Source organism: Antechinus flavipes, chromosome 2, assembly GCF_016432865.1.
Source record: "Antechinus flavipes isolate AdamAnt ecotype Samford, QLD, Australia chromosome 2, AdamAnt_v2, whole genome shotgun sequence".
Classification (NCBI taxonomy): Eukaryota; Metazoa; Chordata; class Mammalia; order Dasyuromorphia; family Dasyuridae; genus Antechinus; species Antechinus flavipes.
Genome location: NC_067399.1, coordinates 20877360 through 20897916, shown reverse-complemented (window position 1 = coordinate 20897916; position 20557 = coordinate 20877360). Strand labels below are relative to the sequence as shown.

The following is a 20557-nucleotide window of genomic DNA, read 5'->3' as shown; positions in this document are numbered from 1 at the left end:
CCTTTCTGCCGGGCCACAGCTGTCTTCATTAAGCCCTCGAGCCTTTTAACAAATATCTCCCTGCTCTGCAAATATCTGGAGGTAGGAGCTAGTTAAATCTTCCTGGTCAGCTGCCCCAAGACGCCCTCTGGGATTTTCCTGCTGCGGGGCCACTTGAGAGAACCGGGGAAAACCCAATTAGTTCAGGTTGGTTCCTTTAGCAACACCTGCTTTTCCGGCCCAAGGCTGGGGCCAAGTCTCTGTTAGCCCAGGAAGTTTCCGATCTCTCCATTTTGGCTTTTAGGGACTCTCTACGGGACACTGAGCCTAGGCTGGGGCTCTGCACACAGTAGGCCGCTCGATCTGTATTTATCGATGACAGTAGGCTGCTCGATGTGTGTGTGTTTGGTGATTTCCCTGGGCCTCGGTCCTTGGCGGGACTGACTGAGGACGGGGGGAGCTCTCTCTCCTTTCCTCCCCAAAGTTCAGAGTGCAGTAGCACCTTCTCCCGGCCCCTTTGCCCTTCGGGATTCCTGCTTTTTGAAAGTCCGGGTTCAAGGACTGGCTCCTCCCCTCGGTCGCACTGTTAGGTGCCCCCAAGTTCTTGGTGATTATTTTGCACAAGTTTAATTTTTTAAATTTCTGGGTCAACAAACATTTATTAAGTATTTATTACGTGCCTCAAACTGAGGGCATAAGCTAAGTCGGCCCCGGCCCTCGTGTGGGTACTTGGGTGTCTCTGAGACATACGAGAGATGGAAGGTAATCTGGGATGCACTAAGAGCTGCGAGGACCCGGAAGGGCTTCCTGAGGCTTTTGGCAAGGTCGGGGCCAGAGGGAGCCGGTGTCACTCAGGTGTGGGAAGCTCATCCAGGGAGATGGACGGGTTCAGGGCCTCCTTCGTGGCAGTGGAGCGAGTGCGTAGCTTCACACGAAGGCTGTAGGAGGCAGGCTCTCTGGCAGGGACCTGGCTTTTATCTCTGCTGCCAGCCTAGGAGACTGCTTGGGAAACAGCAGGGACTCAATAAGCGCTTGCCGTGCCCAGGAGGGGAAAGGCTGGGGTAGATGCCGTGGCGGCTCACGGGTGCCCGATCCCCCCTCCTAGGCCTGGAGCTGCCCGACCGGGCCCTGCGAGGGCCCCTCACCTGGGGCCAGGCTGACTATCTGAGGAAGACGGACAGCGGCCCCAAGCCAAGCCGCAAGAGGAGCCGGACGGTGTTCAGCGCCGAGCAGCTGGACGAGCTGGAGAAGGCCTTCCTGAAGCAGCCCTACCTGGTGGGCATGGAGAGGACCCAGCTCGCCAAGCAGCTGCATCTCTCCGAGACCCAGGTGCGAGGCCCCTTGTCCCCCGCTTCCTGCTGGGCCTTGGCGGGGGACGGAGCTGTGTGTGCGACCCCAGAACTTCCCGGGGTCCCGGAGCTGGTCCACGAGGGTCTGTCGCCCTCTGGGTCAGTGACCTCCCAGAGCAGGCCCTGGGTAACTGCTCCCCGGCCCTGGGTAACTGCTTCCTGTCCCTGAGCAAGTGCTCCCCGGCCCTGAGTAAGTGCTCCCCGGCCCTGAGTAAATGCTCCCCGGCCCTGAGTAAGTGCTCCCCATCCCTGAGTAAGTGCTCCCCGGCCCTGAGTAAGTGCTCCCCGGCCCTGAGTAAGTGCTCCCCGGCCCTGGGTAAGTGCTCCCCGGCCCTGAGTAAGTGCTCCCCGGCCCTGGGTAAGTGCTCCCCGGCCCTGAGTAACTGCTCCCCGGCCCTGAGTAACTGCTCCCCATCCCTGAGTAAGTGCTCCCCATCCCTGAGTAAGTGCTCCCCGGCCCTGAGTAAGTGCTCCCCGGCCCTGAGTAAGTGCTCCCCGGCCCTGAGTAAGTGCTCCCCATCCCTGAGTAAGTGCTCCCCGGCCCTGGGTAAGTGCTCCCCGGCCCTGAGTAAGTGCTCCCCGGCCCTGAGTAACTGCTCCCCGGCCCTGAGTAAGTGCTCCCCGGCCCTGCGTCTGGATGTCCCAGAATCTGACCCCAGCCACCCCTGCTTCCCCTCTGCGAGGGTGACCCGGGCTCCTGCCCTCCGGAGAGCTGGGGTTCAGTCTGTGACCGGGGCTACTCTCCTCCGACACAGGTCAAAGTGTGGTTCCAGAACCGCAGGATCAAGGGCCGCAAGCAAAGCCTGGAACAGAAGAAAAAAAAGCCGCCCTTTTCCCCGCCCATGTCGCCCCAGGAGCCCAGCAGCAGCAGCAGCGAAGACAAAGACGGTACGGTGACACTGGCAGCCGAAAGATCCTCCCCTTTGGTTCCTTGTTATGTCCCGGCGTGCGGGTGCTCCGGGGTCCGGCTGCGTCTCCTTCCCTTCTCTCCCTCCCCTGCCCCCCTTTAGGGTAACCCCCAGGGCCATTGGGGTCCGTCCCTCTGCCTTTAAGTTTCATTTCTGTGTCCCTTCCTGGGAAATGGAAAGCTTCTCTGCCTCAGGTCTGGCAAAGAGCAGGAAGTGGGAAACGACGTCCATCAAGTATTGAGCGCTTACTGTATGCTCGTTTCCTATCTTTTGCCTTACGCTGTCCCCACCTCTTATCTGCCAGACCCAGTGTTGGCCACCTTTATCCGCCTAAGTGAGGCTGACTGTCCGAGCAGCGGGTCAGAGTTCTAGAATGCGCGATACCAGAACCTGGGAGAAATCACTTCAGCTTGCTCGGACCTCAGTTTCCCCAAATGCAAAGAAGGGAGAAGATGCCCTCTGAGTGACTTTGTATCTGGGGGCTTAGATCTCTGAAGCAGGCCGAGGAAGGAGGCAGTGTCTAATTTTCCCATTTTACAGATGAGGAAACGGAGGCAGATAGGTTTAGGCAATTTGCCCAGAATCACGCAGCTAGTAAGTCCCTGAGCCTGGATTTGAACTTGGCTTTTCCTGACTCCCAAGTCACGTAGCTTGATTCTGTGACTCCCAGGGCTCAGTTTCTTCAGCTGTAAAATGGGGTTAGGAGGAGATGCCCTCTGAGGGTCTCAATCTCTGGGTTCCCACCCTCCGCCCTTGTCAGAGGGGAAGAGCTTCTTGCCCGTAAGGACTGTGCTGGGGAATGGGGCTGAGTCCCAGCCTCTCTAAGGGTTAATCCCCCCGGAGTCTCTGGAAAATGCAGGTGGAGAAAGGAGGGCGGCTGCTAGCTCAGACTGCAGGTGCGGCTATTGGTCCCCTGGGCTGGGCGAAGGCCTCTGGCCGGGGCCTCTCCAGCTGAAGGCGGGAGGGAAGCATTTAACCCATTGTTCACTGGGCCATTTTTCTCCCTCCTTCTCTCCCAGATCCCATCTTTCCTCCTTCAAAAGCTTGAGGATTTCCTGCACACCCCGTTTAGAGAAGGGCGAGGGACCAGCCAGGAGCTGAGGCGGCCTCCGAGGTGGAAGGCTGCTTAGGAGAAGCTGTGCTCCTGTTCTCCTTTTGGGGCTCGTTTATGGAGACTTGGATTTGTCTTTTTGGACTAGAACTGTACAGTAACCGATGCTGCATTTTTAGGATGCCCGCAGGAGTCCGCGCCTTCCAGAACGGCCGGCAGTTATCCTTGTCCCGTCCTCCAGCCTCGGGCCTGTGAATCCCGCGGAGCCCCCAGCCTCCCCGGGAGTCTCCGAGACGAAGGCCGTGCTTCGAAGCCCTTGGTCCCCCAGGAGGGGCCGCGGGGAGGCGCGCTGGGCTCTGCAGAGCTCCCGGGGAAGCCTTTCAAAGCCGGACTGGCCACGCTGGTCCTCTCGGCCAAGCACCTTCAGCAGGCCCCTGCCGCGAACATTAAGGGTTTATGATCTGTCCCGCCCCGAGTGCTGGACGGAGACCCTGCTAGTCTCGACTGACATTAGTGCTTGTGAGAGTCTGGGCCAGGGACTCGGGCAGCTCCAAAGAAAGATCTTCACGTCATCGCAGAGTTTGCCACGCAGGGAGACCCCCCTCCCTTTGATGAATCACTGGTTGGAACGCCACTGAAAGCTGCCAGGCTCTGGGTACCCAACATCGAGCTCTCTCCACAAGGCTCCCTGCCCTGCCGGAGCTCTCTCTGAGGTTCGGGGGAGTGAAGGGGAAGTGGGAGGGGCGAATGTAGAGTCTTCACTGCTCTGTGATCTGGGTGCTCCCTTCCACTCCTCGCTCCATTTCACCCCAAGCACGGATCCAGCCCTGCTCCTCTTGCCTCGATCACAGAAGGCCTGGGGGACGTCTCCAGTCACATGGCTTGTTGTATCTCAGGCTGAATATGTCCAAAAGTCCCACCCCCTTTTCAAACCGACCTGTTGTTGTTGGGCCTTCGTTGATTCCTGGACACTGGCAGTCACCGCACATATTCCATCCCTGCCAGGGCTTGGTCCTGCCCCCCTTCACACCCTGTCTCCTATGTCCTATGTCACTCAGACTGCTCCCCCCTCCGCCATCACCTCCTCTACACTTTTACAAGAGCCAGAACATTGTTCTGCCAGGTGGTTCCTGAGCAATAGTACTTGAAGGCCCCCAGCCCCTCAGTCATGTTCTGGGGACCTGCCAGTGGGATGAAAATAGGGATGTCGCTCCAGATACGTTTATAGTAAGTTGAAACTTGTTTGTCCTGGATTTTCAACTTTTTTGCTAAATTATGAAATCTAGAAAGATTAAAATAAAATAAAATTTTCAAAAAAAAAAAAAGGCTCTATCCAAAGTAGATTTTTCAACTTTTCCCTTTGGTCCCATGTGTTAAGTGTGAGCAAACTCTCCTGTGGTAGTTTGTGTGTGTAAAATTCCTGGTTTAGGAGGATATTTCTGTAACGACCTTACTATATCTGCTTTCCAAAGGGAAAAATGACCATTCCAAGAAGTCTAGGCTTTGGTATCTGCATTAGTTAATGGCTGTGTGCCTCAGTTATCTCCTTTGTAAAATGGGACTAATACCAAGTACCTTGATGAGTTGCTGTGAGGATTAACTAGTATTTCTAAAACTATGACTTTAAAGTGCTTATATAAAAATAGCTATATTCTCATTCTCAGTTTGATGGAGGAATCTCTTGACTCCAGTCCACAAGCCTTTATTATAAGTGCAAGCACTGTGTAAAGACCTGACAACCGAAAGATAGCTCAAAGATTTCATTCTAATGGGGGAGATCTAGAATGGGATCTGGTCTGAGTTTGGAGAGAAGCTGAGGAAATCCAGGTTTAAGTGTTTTGTTTTTAAAAAAATTAAAAATGCAAGTCTCCAGGGACAGGTAGCCATTTGCTTTCAACATTTTTGTTCAAGAGACAGGAATCGGCCTTCAGCTTGAGGATTCCATGCTGCTTTGGTGGGGTGGGGGAGGGAGGAGAGAGAGAGGCCTAGAGGAGGCAGGTAACCTTGGGCAGTGTTCAAAGGCCCGTGAAGACCCTATGACTCTTCCCTGGAGGGGAGAGTCCGGGGCGCGAGAGAAGGGGATGGTTTCCAGGCAGGGGCGGGGCACGCGGGCCGATCCATTCAGAATGTCTGGGAGGAAATCCCGAGGGGCTGCCTGGGGTCCTCCAGAGTGGGGAGGGGGCTGTGGAGGAAGGGACCAGAGAGAAGATCCCGTAGCTGTTAGTTTTGGAGGCAGACACCCCCTCTCCCTTGGAGGACGCTAGCTGGGGAGGAGAGAGGGAAGGACAAGAGAGAGAGGAGGAGGTGACACAGGGGCTGCGCACCTGTAATGGACGCTACTGGGGATGCTGAGGTGCAGGATCCCGTGAGATACCGGCCCCCTCATGTTAATGACCAAGGAGGGGGCGTGGCCATGGGAGAGGCGGGCCAGAGAGCTGGCATGGGTGAGGAACTGAGGAGGGGCGGGGTCAGAGAGCTGGAGGGGCGTGGGCTATAAAGCCCCAGTAGGCAGGACTTAGAGAGGGGCGTTATCACAGGACTGAGGAGGGCGGGGCCAGAGAGCTGAGGGAGGGGGGAGATTAGGAATGAGAAGAGGGGGTGTGGCCACAGGGCCAGAAAACTAGAGAAGAGGGAGGGGCCAGAAAGCTGGAGAGGGCGGGGTTAGGAGAGAGAAGCGAGAAAAAGAGACGAGAGAATGACAGATAGAGCCAGAAAGCGAAGTGGGCGGGAGAGCGGAGCCAAAGAAGGGGAAGGTGGAGCCATAGGGAAGGGAGAAGAGGGTGGGGAACTTGGTGCGGAGGGTGGGCAGGGTCGGGGAGAGACCGAATGAGAGTGGGAGGGCGGGGCCAGGCCCTTGGGCCCTCAAGTACGCGGAGCCCAGGAGCTGGGCAGCGCATGCGCAAGGAGAGCTAAACGGCGCGGGGTTAAGTGTCAGAGGGCGGTGCCAGCGCCCCTCCAAGATGGCGGCCTCCATGTGCGACATGTTCTCCTTCTGCGTGGGCGCGGCGGGCCCGGTCCGGGGGCCCGTGGAGGTCCGATTCGTGAGCAGCGCTAAGGTGAGGCGGGCCCAGAGCCCAGCCGCCCCCGCCCCCTCCGGGGACCCCCATCCCGGCTCCCGGCTTCCCCGTCTCAGCCCTTCCCCCACTTCCGCCGCCGCCGGCCCCCTGCCGCCGGGCCAAGATTTGGGTCTGGGCTGTGACGGCGTCTGTGCCGTGCGCCAGCCGGCCCGCGGATGCCTGGTGGTCCCCGCCCGGGCCACTCTTCCGCCCTGTCCGTCCCTATCCCTCGCACCCGATGCCGTCCGTCTGCAGGCCTCTTCCGTTCCTAAGCAGGGGCTCTGTCCCTCTCGACTGCGGGCATTTCCCTGGGCCGTTCTCCTAGCCGAAGCAGGGCCCTGGAGTCCCCCGTTTCCTTTGGGCCCCTTCCCGCCGGCCGCCGCCCACGGAAAGCCCAGATTTCCCTAGAACCTCCGGTGCGGCCTCCAGGAGAGAGAACCCTCTCCCCCTCCTCACATAGGTGGTGGTGTGGGATTAAGTCCGCCAGGGGCCCGAGATGTACTGATGGTCCCGCCCAAACGGGCCCCACTTCTGGCCCCGTGGCCCCTGTGCACCCCCGGGCCGCACCCTCCCCAATGATTGTGTAACCCTAGCCCCTGGGGCGGGGCGCGATTGTATAATCGGGGCCACTGCGCCCTGGAATCTCGAGGCCGCCGCTACCCCTGGCCCATCCGCTTCTATGCGGAGATGCCCCGGAGCCCTCCCTTGGGCCTGGATTGCTTAATGGGTCACTTGGCATCTGTCCCTACTTGGTGACCTCATCGGCGGCCCGGATCTGAGTGCCCTGCTGAGGGCTTCCTGCCAGCATCTCCCGGCGCCTTTGCCCCTCCCCCTCCCCCCATCATCCGTGCCCGGCTCCCCCGGGACCCTCCCAGCAGCCCCCGCGGGCACGTCCACGCTTGGGATGGGGATCAGTCGGAGCGCCCCCGTGGGGGTGCAGTTGGCAGAGGTGCTGCAGGGCTTGGCCCTTTCCTCCTTGCAGAGGGGGAAGCTGAGGCCCCGACCTGGGGAAGAAGAATCTCGCAGACCCCAGCCTTGTGCCAGCTGCTTCTCCCGGGTGTTGGGGCAGGGCCGGCGGCTCCTGTGCCTTTGGTGGCTGCCTGGCAGCCTGCTCTGCCCCGGGGCTCCAGAGAGCTGGGGCAGGCGCCGGCAGATGGGGGGGGGGGGCTGACAGGCGCAGGCCGAGGGAGAGCTGGGCCGGGGTCTGCCCAAGACGACTCCCCGGTGGGAGGGCGCAGACTTAGAGCAGCAGTTAGAGCAGGTCAGAGAGCGGGCCCGAGGGCAGCCGCTGGGCCTGAACTTCGCCCTGACTGGCTGTGACTGAGGCCGAGCTGCCTCTCTGAAGTCTGACTCCCACACAGAACACGCCAGGACAAAGGCCGGGAAGGGTCCGAGGCCTCGCGCGCCCCCTCCCCCGTCTGCCTCCGTGTGCTCCTCTGCAGGATGAGCTGGAGGAGGACACGGCCACCGCTGCCCCGCCCCTGCCCGGAGACCCCCTCCCCCCAATAACGGGCCTTTGGAGGACAGCTCGTTCCCATGCCCTCGTCCGTCCTGTCGCCCGCGTGCGTGTGTGCGGGGCTGGGGGGGCGCGAGCCAAGCAGTGGGAGTCAGGAAGCCCCCGTCCTCTTCCTCTGCAGGGGAAGGGGCTCTTTGCTACGAGGCCAGTGCAGAAAGGGGAGACCATCTTCGTGGAGAGGCCTCTGGTGGCCTCGCAGTTCCTCTGGAACGCCCTTTACCGCTATCGAGGTAAGCCGTGCTTATGGGCGGTGTGCCACGGCCCCTGCCCTCCTCTGTGTCAGCGGGACTGGGGCTGGGGGTGGGCTCGGGGCAGGCCGGGAGGGAGGGTCCTTGAGGGCCGAGCCCAGCAGGCTCAGAGACTCTGGGGGGGGGGCAGGAAAGCCCCCAGGAGATGGGGAAGGGGGGGCCGACCTGGGGCTGAGCTGCTCCGTGTGGCTCCTGCCCCAGCCTGTGACCACTGCCTGCGAGCCTTGGAGACGGCTGAGGAGAACGCCCAGAGGCTGTCCGGGAGGACCTGTGGCGCCCTGCCTCACCCCGAGCAGTGCAGCATCCGGAAGGAGCTCCACCAGCTGTGCCCCCACTGCCAGGTGAGCCCCGGGGGGCGGGGGCTCGGGCCTGGGCCGCGGGGGGCTGGGGGAACGGGGCTCGGGCCTGGGGGGCTGGGACGCTGGGGCTCGGGCCTGGGCGTGGGGGGCTGGGACGCTGGGGCTCGGGCCTGGGCCGTGGGGGGCTGGGGGAACGGGGCTCGGGCCTGGGGGGCTGGGACGCTGGGGCTCGCGCCTGGGCCGTGGGGGGCTGGGGGAACGGGGCTCGGGCCTGGGGGGCCGGGGGAACGGGGCTCGGGCCTGGGGGGCTGGGACGCTGGGGCTCGGCCTGGGCCGTGGGGGGCTGGGGGAACGGGGCTCGGGCCTGGGCCGTGGGGGGCCGGGGGAACGGGGCCCAGTGCCCGCCAGAGCTTTCTGCCCGCAGCTTCTGTCCTTAGAAGGGTTGGAAGCAGGAGCCTTGACCGCGAGCACGGGGGGCGGTCAGGATGGCGACGTCATTGGGCCCCGATGGGCCTGTCAGGAGTCCCAGGGCAGCCCCCGCCCCGTCAGAGAGGAGGCCGGGACCAATGGCTGAGGCCGGCAGATGGGTCCGGAGTCTGTCGGCCGCGGGGGGCGAGCTGGAGGACCCAGCCCTGGGGTCAGTGTGGTTAGACAGGGACGCCTGAAGAGCGGTCGGTGCATCTCTGAATACCTACTGTATACCTTCTGAGAAAGATCTGGAAAGTCCCAGAGAACTCCACCAGCAAATGGGCCTGGACTTCAGGCAGCCCCAGCGAGAGCTCTGAGTGAATAATTACAGCTGTGGAAACGGAGGCAGTTAGCCCAGGATCTTCCGAGAGGGGGAGGGGAGGGGGCCGTGCAGGGGTGTCTAGGCTCCCCGTCTCTGCAAGAAAGGGAGGCCGCTGACTTTTTTTGTCTTTCCTTTCCCTTCTATAAAGATCTTGCTCCTCTGGGCTGTCTGCAGGAGCTCTCTGAGGGCGGGCCTAGCTTGGGCCTTTATTACTAGATTGTGCCATGGACCTCACCTCCATTTCTGTGCCCCCTCCCCCCCAAAGCCAGTATTAAAAAAAGGAAGGAAAACCGTTGCAGCCGGACCCCCCCCGCCTCCCAGAGCTGACCTCTCGTGCCGTGCTCCTGGGCCCGCTGTGAAGGGCCGAGTCAGGGGGAAGCTCCCGGCTTCCAGGGTCAGGCTTGGTCATTAACCTCTCACTCTGGCCAGTTGCCGCCACCATCCTGTCCTCTTCTCCCGGCCGCGAGCTCCCCGAGGGTAGGCCCGGGCAGGTTCCTTCCCTTTCCTGGCCCAGTGGTCAGGACTTACCTGTTAAGTCAGTGATCATTCCCCGGACCCTCACGGACCCTCCCCTCTGGTGGGCAGGTGGCGTATTGCAGCGCGGAGTGTCGCCAGGCGGCCTTGGAGCAGTACCACCGAGCCCTGTGCCTGGGCCCCTCCCAGAATGACCCTGCGCATCCTCTCAACAAGCTTCAGGAAGCCTGGAGGTCAGCCTCATCTCCCCGTCCCCCACTTTCCCTGGGAATCCATTTCCCAGAACCCTTTGCCAGGGCCCGAGCCTGGGTGGCCCCTGCCCTGTCGGCTCAGGACGTTGGCCCAGGCAGGAGGGCCGAGCCCCCATTGGGCCTGGGGTCCCCCGGAGACCTGCTCCGCCGGGCCCTTCTCTAACCCTAATCCCACTGGCTCAGGGCGTTGGCCCAGGCAGGAGGGCCGAGCCCCATTGGGCCTGGGGTCCCCCGGAGGCCTGCTCCGCCGGGCCCTTCCTCAGCCCGCCTGCAGTTCCCTGTTAGGGCAGGAGGGGCCTGTCTCTGTCCCCCAAGAATGACGTCCCGAGGGTCAGCAGTTCTCCCGGGGTGCTGTGGGGAGCAGGGCGTGCAGCAGGAGTCGTCCCCAGGCCCCGTCGGGGACCGTGCCTTTGGGGAGGAGTTCCTGACCCACGCTTGTTCTTCCCTGCAGGAGCGTCCACTACCCTCCCGAGACGGCCAGCATCATGCTGATGGCCCGCATGGTGGCCACTGTGAAGCAGGTGAGTGTCCGCTCCCCCTCCTGCTCCTCCGGGGGACGCAGCTGCCAGGGGGGCCCCCGGAATGGGGTGGGGGTGGGGCCTGGGGGAGGGGCAGGAGATCCCAGCCTGGGGGTGCACGTTACTGAGGGGCTACATGGCTCTGTGTGCGTTCTAGGCAAAGGATAAGGAACGCTGGATCAAACTCTTCTCCCAGTTCTGTAATAAAACGGCCAACGAGGAGGAAGAGATCGTCCATAAGCTCCTGGGAGACAAGTTTAAGGTTAGTCCCGGCTCCCTCCTCCCCCCAGGCCTTGCCTTAACTGGGGAGCCCAGCCGGCTTGGGCTAGGGGCTTCCTCCCAGGGGCAGCTGTGCTGAGGAGGTCTCAGTCTCCAGGCCTGGGGCCACCTGTAGCCCCTCCCTCTTTTCTCCCTTCGGTGAGGAGGTTTGTGTGGATGGGCCCTGGGGCTCCCCCTGAAGGGCAGGTATAGGGACGGGTGCTCAGCCGGCCTCTGATCCGGGGGGAGGGGGGGGGCACCTGGGCTGGGGTCCCCAGGAGCCTGCTGACTTGTGCCCCTTCCCCATCAGGGCCAGTTGGAGCTTCTGAGGCGACTCTTCACGGAGGCTCTGTACGAAGAACAGCTCAGCCGGGTGAGTCCTTCCAGGACCCCGTCTGGGGATTTCTCAGCAGAGATCCTGGAGCGGTCTCCCCTTTCCTTCTCCAGCTCATCTGACAGGTGGGGAAACTGAGGCACCCAGGGCCACACAGCTAGTCGTGTCAGGCGGGATTTGAATTTGGTCTTCCCGACCCCGGGCCAGCGCTCTGTACACAGCACCCCTGGCCACCTTTTAAGTCACTCTCTGGCCAGCAGGACGTTCCTGTCGAAAGTAATGAGGAAGACAGCCCCGGCACGAAGCCTGAGCTCTCCCCAGTTTCAGAGTAAACATTAAATCAAGCTTCTGAATGGATTCTAGAGCAACAGAATCTACTTACTTAAAAGGCTCAAAAAAGATTTTAAAAGTAAAATAAGAGGTAGAAAAAAAATCAGAAAAGAAATGAGAGGCACCCAAGAGAGAATCAACAGCTTAGAAAAGGAACAACAAAAACAATTCCTTAAAAAATACACTTGCCCAATGGAAAAAGGAGTTACAAAAGCTAACTACAGAAAACCATTCTTTAAAAATTAGAATGATTGTTTAACATATCTTGGATTCCTTGCCATCTAGGGGAGGGAAATTGGAACATAAGGTTTTGTAAGGGTCAGCGGTGAAAAATTATCCTTGCATATGTTTTGAAAATAAAAAGCTCCAATGAAAAAAAAGATAAAAAAAATTAGAATGATTTTTAAAAATAGAACTGCTCGAAAGCTAATAACTGAGACATTGAGGATCAGTCAAAACAAAATCAAAAGAAAGAAAAATTATAAAAAATGCAAAATATTTACTGAAGAAACAACCAACCTAGGAAAAAAATCCTGAAGAGAGAATTTGAGAATTATTGGACTATTTTGAAAATAAAAAGCTCCAATGAAAAAGAAAAGATTAAAAAAAAATTGGAATGATTTTAAAAATAGAACTGATTAAAAGCCAGTAACTGAGACATGAAGGATCAATCAAAACAAAATCAAAAGAATGAAAAATTAGAAAAAATGCAAAATATTTATCGAAAAAACAACCAACCTAGAGAAAAAAATTCTGAAGAGAAAATTTGAGAATTATTGGACTACAAAAGGCTATAAAAGTTTACGTACTCTTTGATGTAGCGATACCATCACTAGGTCTATCCCAAAGAGATAAAAAAGGGAAAAGGACCCATATGTATAAAGTTTTTATAGCAGTTCTCTTTGTGGTAGCAAAGACTTAGAAACTGAGGGAAATCAACTGGAGAATGGCTGAACAAGTTGTGATATATGGATGTAATGGAATACTGTTGTTCTATAAAAAATGATGAGCAGGCAGATTTCAGGTAGACTTATATGAGCTGAGGCTGAGTGAATTGAGCAGAATCAGGAAAATATTGTACACGGTAACAGCAATACTGTTAAATGATCAGCTTTGATGGACTTTGCTCTTCTCATAATACGTGATCTATGACACTGGAAAATGGCCATCCACCTCTAGACAAAGGACCATAGAGATTTAATGCAGGTGGAAGCGGACTATTTTCTTTCTTTTCTTTCTTTTTTTAAACAATTCTTTGGTATACATATAATTTTCCGCTTGTTAGAGAAAAGATGGAAGCAAATTTGCATGCTAATGAAATGGATGTGCTTGTTCATCTTTACATATAGAATTTAATCTTGGTGGAATATTTAATACCTTTTGCCGTTGCCAAATTTTTTTGGGCGCCCCCCCCCCCCCATTCAGTTATGGGGTCCCAATCCATAGTTTAAGAAGCTTTGATCTAGTCTAACCTCCTACTTTTATAGATTAGGAAATGATGGCCAAGAAAGGTCAAAAAAATCATTCAGGGTCACATAGCTAGTAAATTACAGAACTGATATTTTAATCCAGGTTTTCTGACTTTAAATTCAACGTGTTCTTTCCACCAAAAGGAAAATTTTATAAAGAAAGTGATCTCAATGCAAACAGAACTAATCGACCAACTTCTGTTGATTTCTAGAAGGAGGATGCAAGATCAGGTTAAATTTTCAAAACTTATTTTTTTCAATAGTATTTCATTTTTTCAATTACTTGTAAAGATCATTTTTAACATTAATTTTTCTTTCTTTCTTACTTTTTTTTTTAATAATAGCTTTTTATTTATAAGTTATATGCCTGGGTAATTTTCCAGCACTGACAATTGCCAAACCTTTTGTTCCAATTTTTCTCCTCCTTCCCCCCATCCCCTTCTCCAGATGGCAGGTTGACCAATATGTGCTGAATATTAACATTCATTTTTTTATTTTTTTAAAATACATGCAAAGAGAATTTTCAATATTCACCCTTGCAAAACTTTGTATTCTAAAGTTTTCTCCCTCCTTTCCTTTCTCTCTCCTCCTCTAGACAGCAAGTAATCCAATATAGTGTAATTCTTCCAAACATATTCCCACATTTATCATGCTATACAAGAAAAATCAGATCAAAAAGGGGAAAAAATGAAAAAGAAAATAACAAGCAAGGAAATAACAACCAAAGGTGAAAATACTGTGTTGTAATCTACATTCAGTCCTCTTAATCCTCTCTCTGAATGCAAATCTCCGTCACAGATCTATTGGAATTGGTCTGAATTACCTCACTGTTGAAAAGAACCAAGCCCATCAGAATTAATTGTTGCATAATACATGTAGAATGATTTAAAATTTTAAAAAATTTTATAATAGTTTTTTATTTTTTAAAATACATGCAAAGAGAATTTTCAATATTCACCCTTGCAAAACTTTGTATTCTAAAGTTTTCTCCCTCCTTTCCTTTCTCTCTCCTCCCCTAGAAGCAAGTAATCCAATATAGTGTAATTCTTCCAAACATATTCCCACATTTATCATGCTATACAAGAAAAATCAGATCAAAAAGGGGAAAAAATGAGAAAGAAAATAACAAGCAAGGAAATAACAACCAAAGGTGAAAATACTGTGTTGTAATCTACATTCAGTCCTCTTAATCCTCTCTCTGAATGCAAATCTCCGTCACAGATCTATTGGAATTGGTCTGAATTACCTCACTGTTGAAAAGAGCCAAGCCCATCAGAATTGATTATTGCATAATCTTGTTATTACTGTGTACAATGTTCTCTTGGTTCTACTCACTTCACTCAGCAATCAGTTCCTGTAAGTCTCTCTAAGCCTCTCTGTATTCATCCTGCTGGTCATTTCTTACAGAACAATAATATTGCATCACATTCATTTACCATAACTTATTCAGCCATTGCCTCATTGATGGGTATTTATTTAGTTTCCAGTTCTTTTCCATTACAAAAAGGGCTGCTACAAACGTTTTTGCACATGTAGGTCTCTTTCCCTCTTTTAAGGTCTCTTTGGAATATAAGTCCAGGTGAGACACTGCTGGGTCAAAGGGTCTGCATAGCCCTTTGAACATAGTTCCAAATTGCTCTCCAGAATGAACGGATCCTTCATAATTCTATCACCAATGTATTAGTGTTCCAGTTTTCCCACATCCCCTCTAACATTTGTCATCTTTTTTTGTCATCCTGGCCAATCTGAGAGGTGAGAAGTGGTACCTCAAGAATTGTCTTAATTTGCATTTCCCTAATCAAAAGTGATTTAGAGCATTTTTTCATATGACTAGAAATGGCTTTAATTTCTTCATCTGAAAATTGTCCATTAATATCCTTTGACCATTTATCAATTGGAGAACAGCTTGTTTATATATTTTTTTATAAATGTAAGTCAATTCTCTATATATCTTTAAAATGAGGCCTTTAACAGAAACCTCGGATGTATATATCTCCCCCCAGTTTTCAGCTTCCCTTTTAATCTTGACTGCATTGGTTTTGTTTATACAAAACCTTTTTAATTTAATAAAATCAAAATTATCCATTTTGCATTTGAGCTTAAACATTTTTATATCATGTTGTGAAAGAAAATTCAGAACAAAAGGGAAAAACCAGAAGAAAAAAACAAACCAAAAAAAAGGTGAAAATGATAAAAGCATACTTTTTTTTTCCTTATTGTTTTTCCCTTTTGTTTAGATTTTTCATTCACAATGTGACTAATGTGGAAATATGTTTAATATGATTGTACACTTATAGCCTATATCAAATTGTAGGTTGCTTGCCTTGCCATCTTAGGGAGGGAGGAAAAAAAAGTGGAAATCAAAATCTTAAAAAAGTAAATGTTGCAAACTAAAAAGAAAATAGAGGGAAAAGGAGGGAAAAAAAAATACCTTAAAGCCATGATCAAGAAAACATCCTGGACAGCATCTTTCAAGAAATTATCAAGGAAGACAGCCTGATATCCTAGAACCTGGATGTAAAAAAGTCATTGAAAGAATTCACAGATCATATGTAGAAAGAGACTCTAAAATGAAAATTCCAAGGAATATTGTAGCTAAATTTCAAACTTATCAAGTTTTTTTTAATAGCTTTTTATTTACACGTTATATGCATGGGTAATTTTACAGCATTGACAATTGCCAAACCTTTTGTTCCAACTTTTCCCCTCCTCCCCACCCCCTCCCCCAGATAGCAGGTTGACCAATACATGTTAAATATATTAAAGTATAAGTTAAATACAATATATGTATACATGTCCAAACAGTTATTTTGCTGTATAAAAAGAATTGGACTCTGAAATATTGTACAATTAGCCTGTGAAGGAAATCAATGCAGGCGGACAAAAATTGAGGGATTGGGAATTCTATGTAATGGTTCTTAGTCATCTCCCAGAATTCTTTCCCTGGGTGTAGCTGGTTCAGTTCATTACTGCTCTATTGGAACTGATTTGGTTCATCTCATTGCTGGAGATGGCCACGTCTATCAGAATTAATCATCATATAGTATTGTTGCTGAAGTATATAATGATCTCCTGGCCCTGCTCGTTTCCCTCAGCATCAGTTCATGTCAGTCTCTCCAGGCCTTTCTGAAATCATCCTGTTGGTCATTTCTTAGGGAACAATAATATTCCATAACATTCATATACCACAGTTTACCCAGCCATTCTCCAATGGATGGGCATCCGCTCTGTTTCCAGTTTCTGGCCACTACAAAGAGGCTGCCACAAACAGCACATGTAGGTCCCTCTCCCTTCTTTAGTATCTCTTTGGGGTATAAGCCCAGTAGAAACACTGCTGGATCAAAGGGTATGCACACAAACTTAACAAGTTAATGAGAAAATATTGCAAGCAGTCAGAAAGAAGCAATGATCAGAATTTAGCAGCTTCTATGTTAAAAGATTGGAATATGATATTCTGGAAGGCAAAGGAGCTTGAACTACAACCCTGAATCAATTATCCTGCAAAACTGGGCATAATCTTTTAGGGGGAAATCTTCGAGTGGAACAGGGGACTTTTCAGTCATTTCCGATGAAAAGACTAGGAGGAAATAGAAAATTTGATCTTCAAAATATAAGACTCAAAAGAAGCATAAAAAGGCAAACAAGGAAAAATATATTTTTTATATTATATATTAATAATATATAATAATACATATTATAATATATATTATTAAAGGCGTACTGCCTTCCCTTTGGGTACCTGAGGAGCGCCCAACTCCCTTCTGACTGCAGGGTTCAAAATCCCCTTGTTTTTGGAACTTGGAAAGTCTTGGTGGAGAGCCACCGTGCCTGAGTGGTGGGCTCGAGGAGACCCCAACAGGGAGACGGGCAGGGATCAGCCGGGGCAGCTTGGGGACACTCATGAGCCCATGACGTTCCTCTCATCACTCTCCCTCTGGGTTTACATGCAGTGGTTTACGCCCGATGGATTTCGGTCTCTCTTTGCTCTTGTTGGGACAAACGGTCAAGGAATTGGGACCAGGTAAGGAGGGTGTCTCTGGAGCAGTGGGAAGAGGAAAGCGGGTCAGCCCCTCTGAGCATGTCCTGTGGGCAGAGCCTCAGCTGGACCTGGGCTGGGGGCCAAGGACAGGCGAGGGGCCACTTCTATGCTCTGACAAGGGGTGAAGGGCCCTGAGTGGGAGCTGACTAATGGAGAACCCTCCCTCCCTCCCACTGTGAGGGTCATGACCAGAATAGCCAGCTCTGAAGATGGGGGGTTGAGGCTGGGCCTCCCCGCAACTGCTGCCTCCTCTGCCCATCCCCACGGGCCGGCTCCAGGTGCTGAGTGGGGTTGCCTGGGTCAGCTTTGCTCCTTCCCCAATCGAGCTTCAGCTGGGGGGGCCCTTCTCAGTGCTTGGCTTGCTCTGTCCCCCCCAGTTCCCTGAGTCAGTGGGTCCACGGTTGTGACGCCCTCGACCTGAAGCCCCAGGAACGGGAGCAGCTGGATGCATTCATCGATCAGCTGTACAAGGACATCGAGAGAGGTGGGTGGAGCAGAGGGAGGGCGTCCTGCCGGCCGGGCAGCGGCTGCTTGTTTGGCTCCCTCTCCCCCAGACCGTCCTTGGAAACGGGCACAAAATGTGAGGGGCTGAGGCGGTGGACGGGCACTGTTGGGCGGGGGTTCTCGGAGGAGCTGAGCTTGAGCCCCAGAAAAGCCATTTTCAGTGGAACTGTGCCCGCTGCCCGTGTGCCCACTACCCCTGCATGCCCGCTGCCCCGGCAGCTGCCACACCTTCCGTCTGTCTGTCTGCCTTACAGCCAGCGGCGAGTTCCTCAACTGTGAGGGGTCTGGGCTCTTCGTGCTTCAGAGCTGCTGTGAGTAGTCCACGGGGCTGAGGGGTCCTCCCTGCCTGCCCCTGGGGCCGTGCACCTTGAGGGGTTTGGGGCTGGTTCGTGGTCTGTGTGCCCAAGCAGGGGGACCCTCCCCAGAAAGATGGTTTTGTAAAAAGTAAAGTGACAGAAATGTTCCATATCAGGGAAAAGGGACCCCAGCAGCTCTCTGGGGGGTCACGGTCCCAGGTTCAGAGCCCTCAAGGTACAGTGTAGACGGTGGTAGGGACCCAGGCTGCTCGTGCCAGCTGGGTGTGCCCAGGAGCCTCCTGGCCCTGACAGTCACGAATTCCAGATGGAGCTGGGCTGGGCTCTGGGTATCAGTGAAGCAGCAAGCATTTATTAGGCACCTTCTGTGTCCCAGACACTGCTGGGCCCTAGGGACCCTTGACAGTGAAGCCTTTCCTACCCTCAAGAGGCTTTGCTCTATCCGTGGCACGAGCCCTGGCTTTGGAGGGTCAGTGATCCTGCCGGAAGCCGTGGGGGACTTGGCTAGTGACCCCCCCCCCTCATTTCTCAGGCAATCACAGCTGTGTCCCCAACGCAGAGACCTCCTTCCCAGAAAACAATTTCCTTCTGCACGTCACAGCCCTTGAGGACATCAAACCTGGGGAGGTAATGGGGGGGCCTGGGCCCTGGGTTCCCATGTTGGATGTCTCCCCGCCTCCTCTCCTTCCATCTCCCCAAACTGCCCCTCAGGCCCCTTGTAGGGCAGCCCCCGGCTCTCCCCTGCCCCCTGGGTGGCCCAGGACAAATCCCCTTTCCAGCTCAGAAACTCTGGGCCTGGCTCCCTGGCTCGCCCCATCCCCGGCTGGTCCTTGGGTGGCACAGCAGCCCAGTCCCCTAGGGAGGCAGCGGGTGCCCCCCACCCGAGTCCCAAAGTGGCTGCTCCTGCCCCTAGGAAATCTGCATCAGCTACCTGGACTGCTGCCAGCGCGAGCGCAGCCGCTACAGCCGGCACAAGATTCTCAGGTACCCGGGTGGGGGGGGCGGGGAGGGGGCCCTCGAGCCTCTGGGGCTGCCAGCCCCTGAATGCCCGGCCCTCTGCCCTGCAGGGAGAATTACCTGTTTGTCTGCTCCTGCCCCAAATGCCTGGCCGAGGCCGAGGATCCCAGTGTGACCTCCGATGAGGAAGACGAGGAGGAGGAAGAGGAGGGTGAGCCGGAGGACGCCGAGCTGGAGGACGAGATGACTGATGTTTGACGTCCCGACCCTGACCTCCTCGTGCAGGAAAAGGGAGCCGCCCCCCCAGCCTAATTGCCCACCCCGAGAGGAGCGTCTGACCTCCCCCCTCCCCAGTCTGGCTGCCCAGGGAGTGGGCGATGGGCAGGAGCCCGGACCCAGCCAGACTGGAAGCCTTGTGTGGAAAACGTGGAGGTGCAGCCCAGGTGGGGAGCCAGGGCCCCCCATTCCTCACCCCCCGGGAGCTCTCCCTGTCAGAGGATTCACGTTGGGGGCCAGGACTGGCCGCAGTCTCTTGGAGCTCCCACCTGCCGCCTGTTATGGATTTATTTATTTTGGGAACAAAGTACAGAGCAGAGTGTGGGGGCAATCTTGGTGGGGGGTACCCCCGAGGAAGCATCAGTCGGCCTCACCCGGCTTCCTGGCGCTCCCCAGCTGCTCAGTTTGTGTTGGTTCACAGAAGGCCCCGCGCCCACCCCAGGGCCCCTTCTGCCTCTCTTGTATCTGGGGGCTCCTTGGCCCCCCAGTCAGGCAGACGCTCCTTCCCTGAGCCCTCGGAATCTCATCTTGTGCCTTTTCTTCCCTGTCTGGGGAGGGCTGGTGATTGGAGCCTTCTGGGCCCCGGGGGGAGGCTCGCGTCTCTCCCTGGAAGAGTGGGGGCCAGCCCTGGCTGGCAGGCGGGGCTCTCTAGGGAGCAGGGCATTTGCTCTTTGTCTGGGATCATTTGGGGCGAGACCAGTTCTCCTCTGGGGGAGCCCCCACTCCTCCTGTTTGGAGGCCATCTGACCAGGCTGCGTCTGCTCCCCTCTCACCCCAGCAGCTTCGGGAGCCCTTTCTTGCCAGGCCATTCCTTCTTTCCTTCCCGCCTTTGGTGCTCTTGGGAGCAGTGGGGACCCAGGGAGCCCAGCGGCCCTCCCGGGGCCCGGAGGGAGACGGGAGCCAGCCAAGGGGCAGAGCAGCTCCACGGGGCCGCCCCCTCTTGCCAGGCCTTCCCCTCCCCGGCAGTGTAGAGAACCCGGCCTCCCCAGGAGGCCCCAGGGCTCCGTGTGATGGATGCGCTTGCTCTGTCCCCCTCCACACCCCTGGGATGCGGCCCACGTCCTCCCTCCCCCTGGTGGTCTGGTGCTCCGCACACCACCGTCCTACCCGACCGTTCAGTGTTCTCAATAAACAGTGACTGGTGACCAGGCCCCTCTGTATGAATGGGAAAGAGATTCTGGGGGGTGTGGGCTCCAAGTGGACTGAGCTGCAGTGTTGGGGGGGGGAGTCCTGCAGCCCTCTGTTGGGTCTTTCTGTAGCCCCCGTCTCCCTCCCTCGGCTTCTTCCTAGAGACTGGGGGACTGTGACAGGAGCCACAGCAGCAGCAGAGCATTGTGGGGTTCACCAAGTGCTTCTGGTACGGGATGGTATCTGTGCCTTACGGTCACCTTGTGTGTGGAGAGAGTGGGCATTGTTCCCCCTTCAGATGGGGACCCAGTCCCTGTGACTCCCGCCCTGAGCCATGTGTCCTGAGAGGCTCTCCTCCCACACTGGCCGCCCCGTCACCGACGGTCTCTGCCCGCTGCCTTCCGAGGTTTTTCCAGACGAGGAAGCCAAGGCCGACAGGCCCCTTTGCTGGTGCCCAAGCCGCTCCTCTGTGCCTGGAAGCCAGCTGCTGGAGCCTTCCCTCTTGTTTG

At 54.8% G+C, this 20557-nt stretch overlaps 2 protein-coding genes across 2 annotated transcripts; both read left to right on the top strand.

Annotated features, from left to right (window-relative positions):
• The first annotated feature begins 966 nt into the window (after window positions 1–966).
• On the top strand, window positions 967–3911 carry LOC127547383 (homeobox protein notochord-like). Its single transcript, XM_051974269.1, has 2 exons — window positions 967–1308; window positions 2084–3911. The coding sequence occupies exons 1-2, from the start codon at window positions 1045–1047 to the stop codon at window positions 2336–2338; spliced, it is 519 nt and encodes a 172-aa protein (XP_051830229.1). The 5' UTR covers window positions 967–1044; the 3' UTR covers window positions 2339–3911.
• Window positions 3912–5040: 1129 nt separating this feature from the next.
• On the top strand, window positions 5041–20070 carry SMYD5 (SMYD family member 5). The gene is made up of 13 exons (XM_051974267.1): window positions 5041–6343; window positions 7981–8089; window positions 8309–8448; window positions 9782–9903; window positions 10373–10442; window positions 10597–10701; window positions 11008–11070; window positions 16781–16851; window positions 17247–17353; window positions 17628–17684; window positions 18220–18314; window positions 18601–18671; window positions 18755–20070. The coding sequence occupies exons 1-13, from the start codon at window positions 6248–6250 to the stop codon at window positions 18900–18902; spliced, it is 1254 nt and encodes a 417-aa protein (XP_051830227.1). The 5' UTR covers window positions 5041–6247; the 3' UTR covers window positions 18903–20070.
• Window positions 20071–20557: the final 487 nt, after the last annotated feature.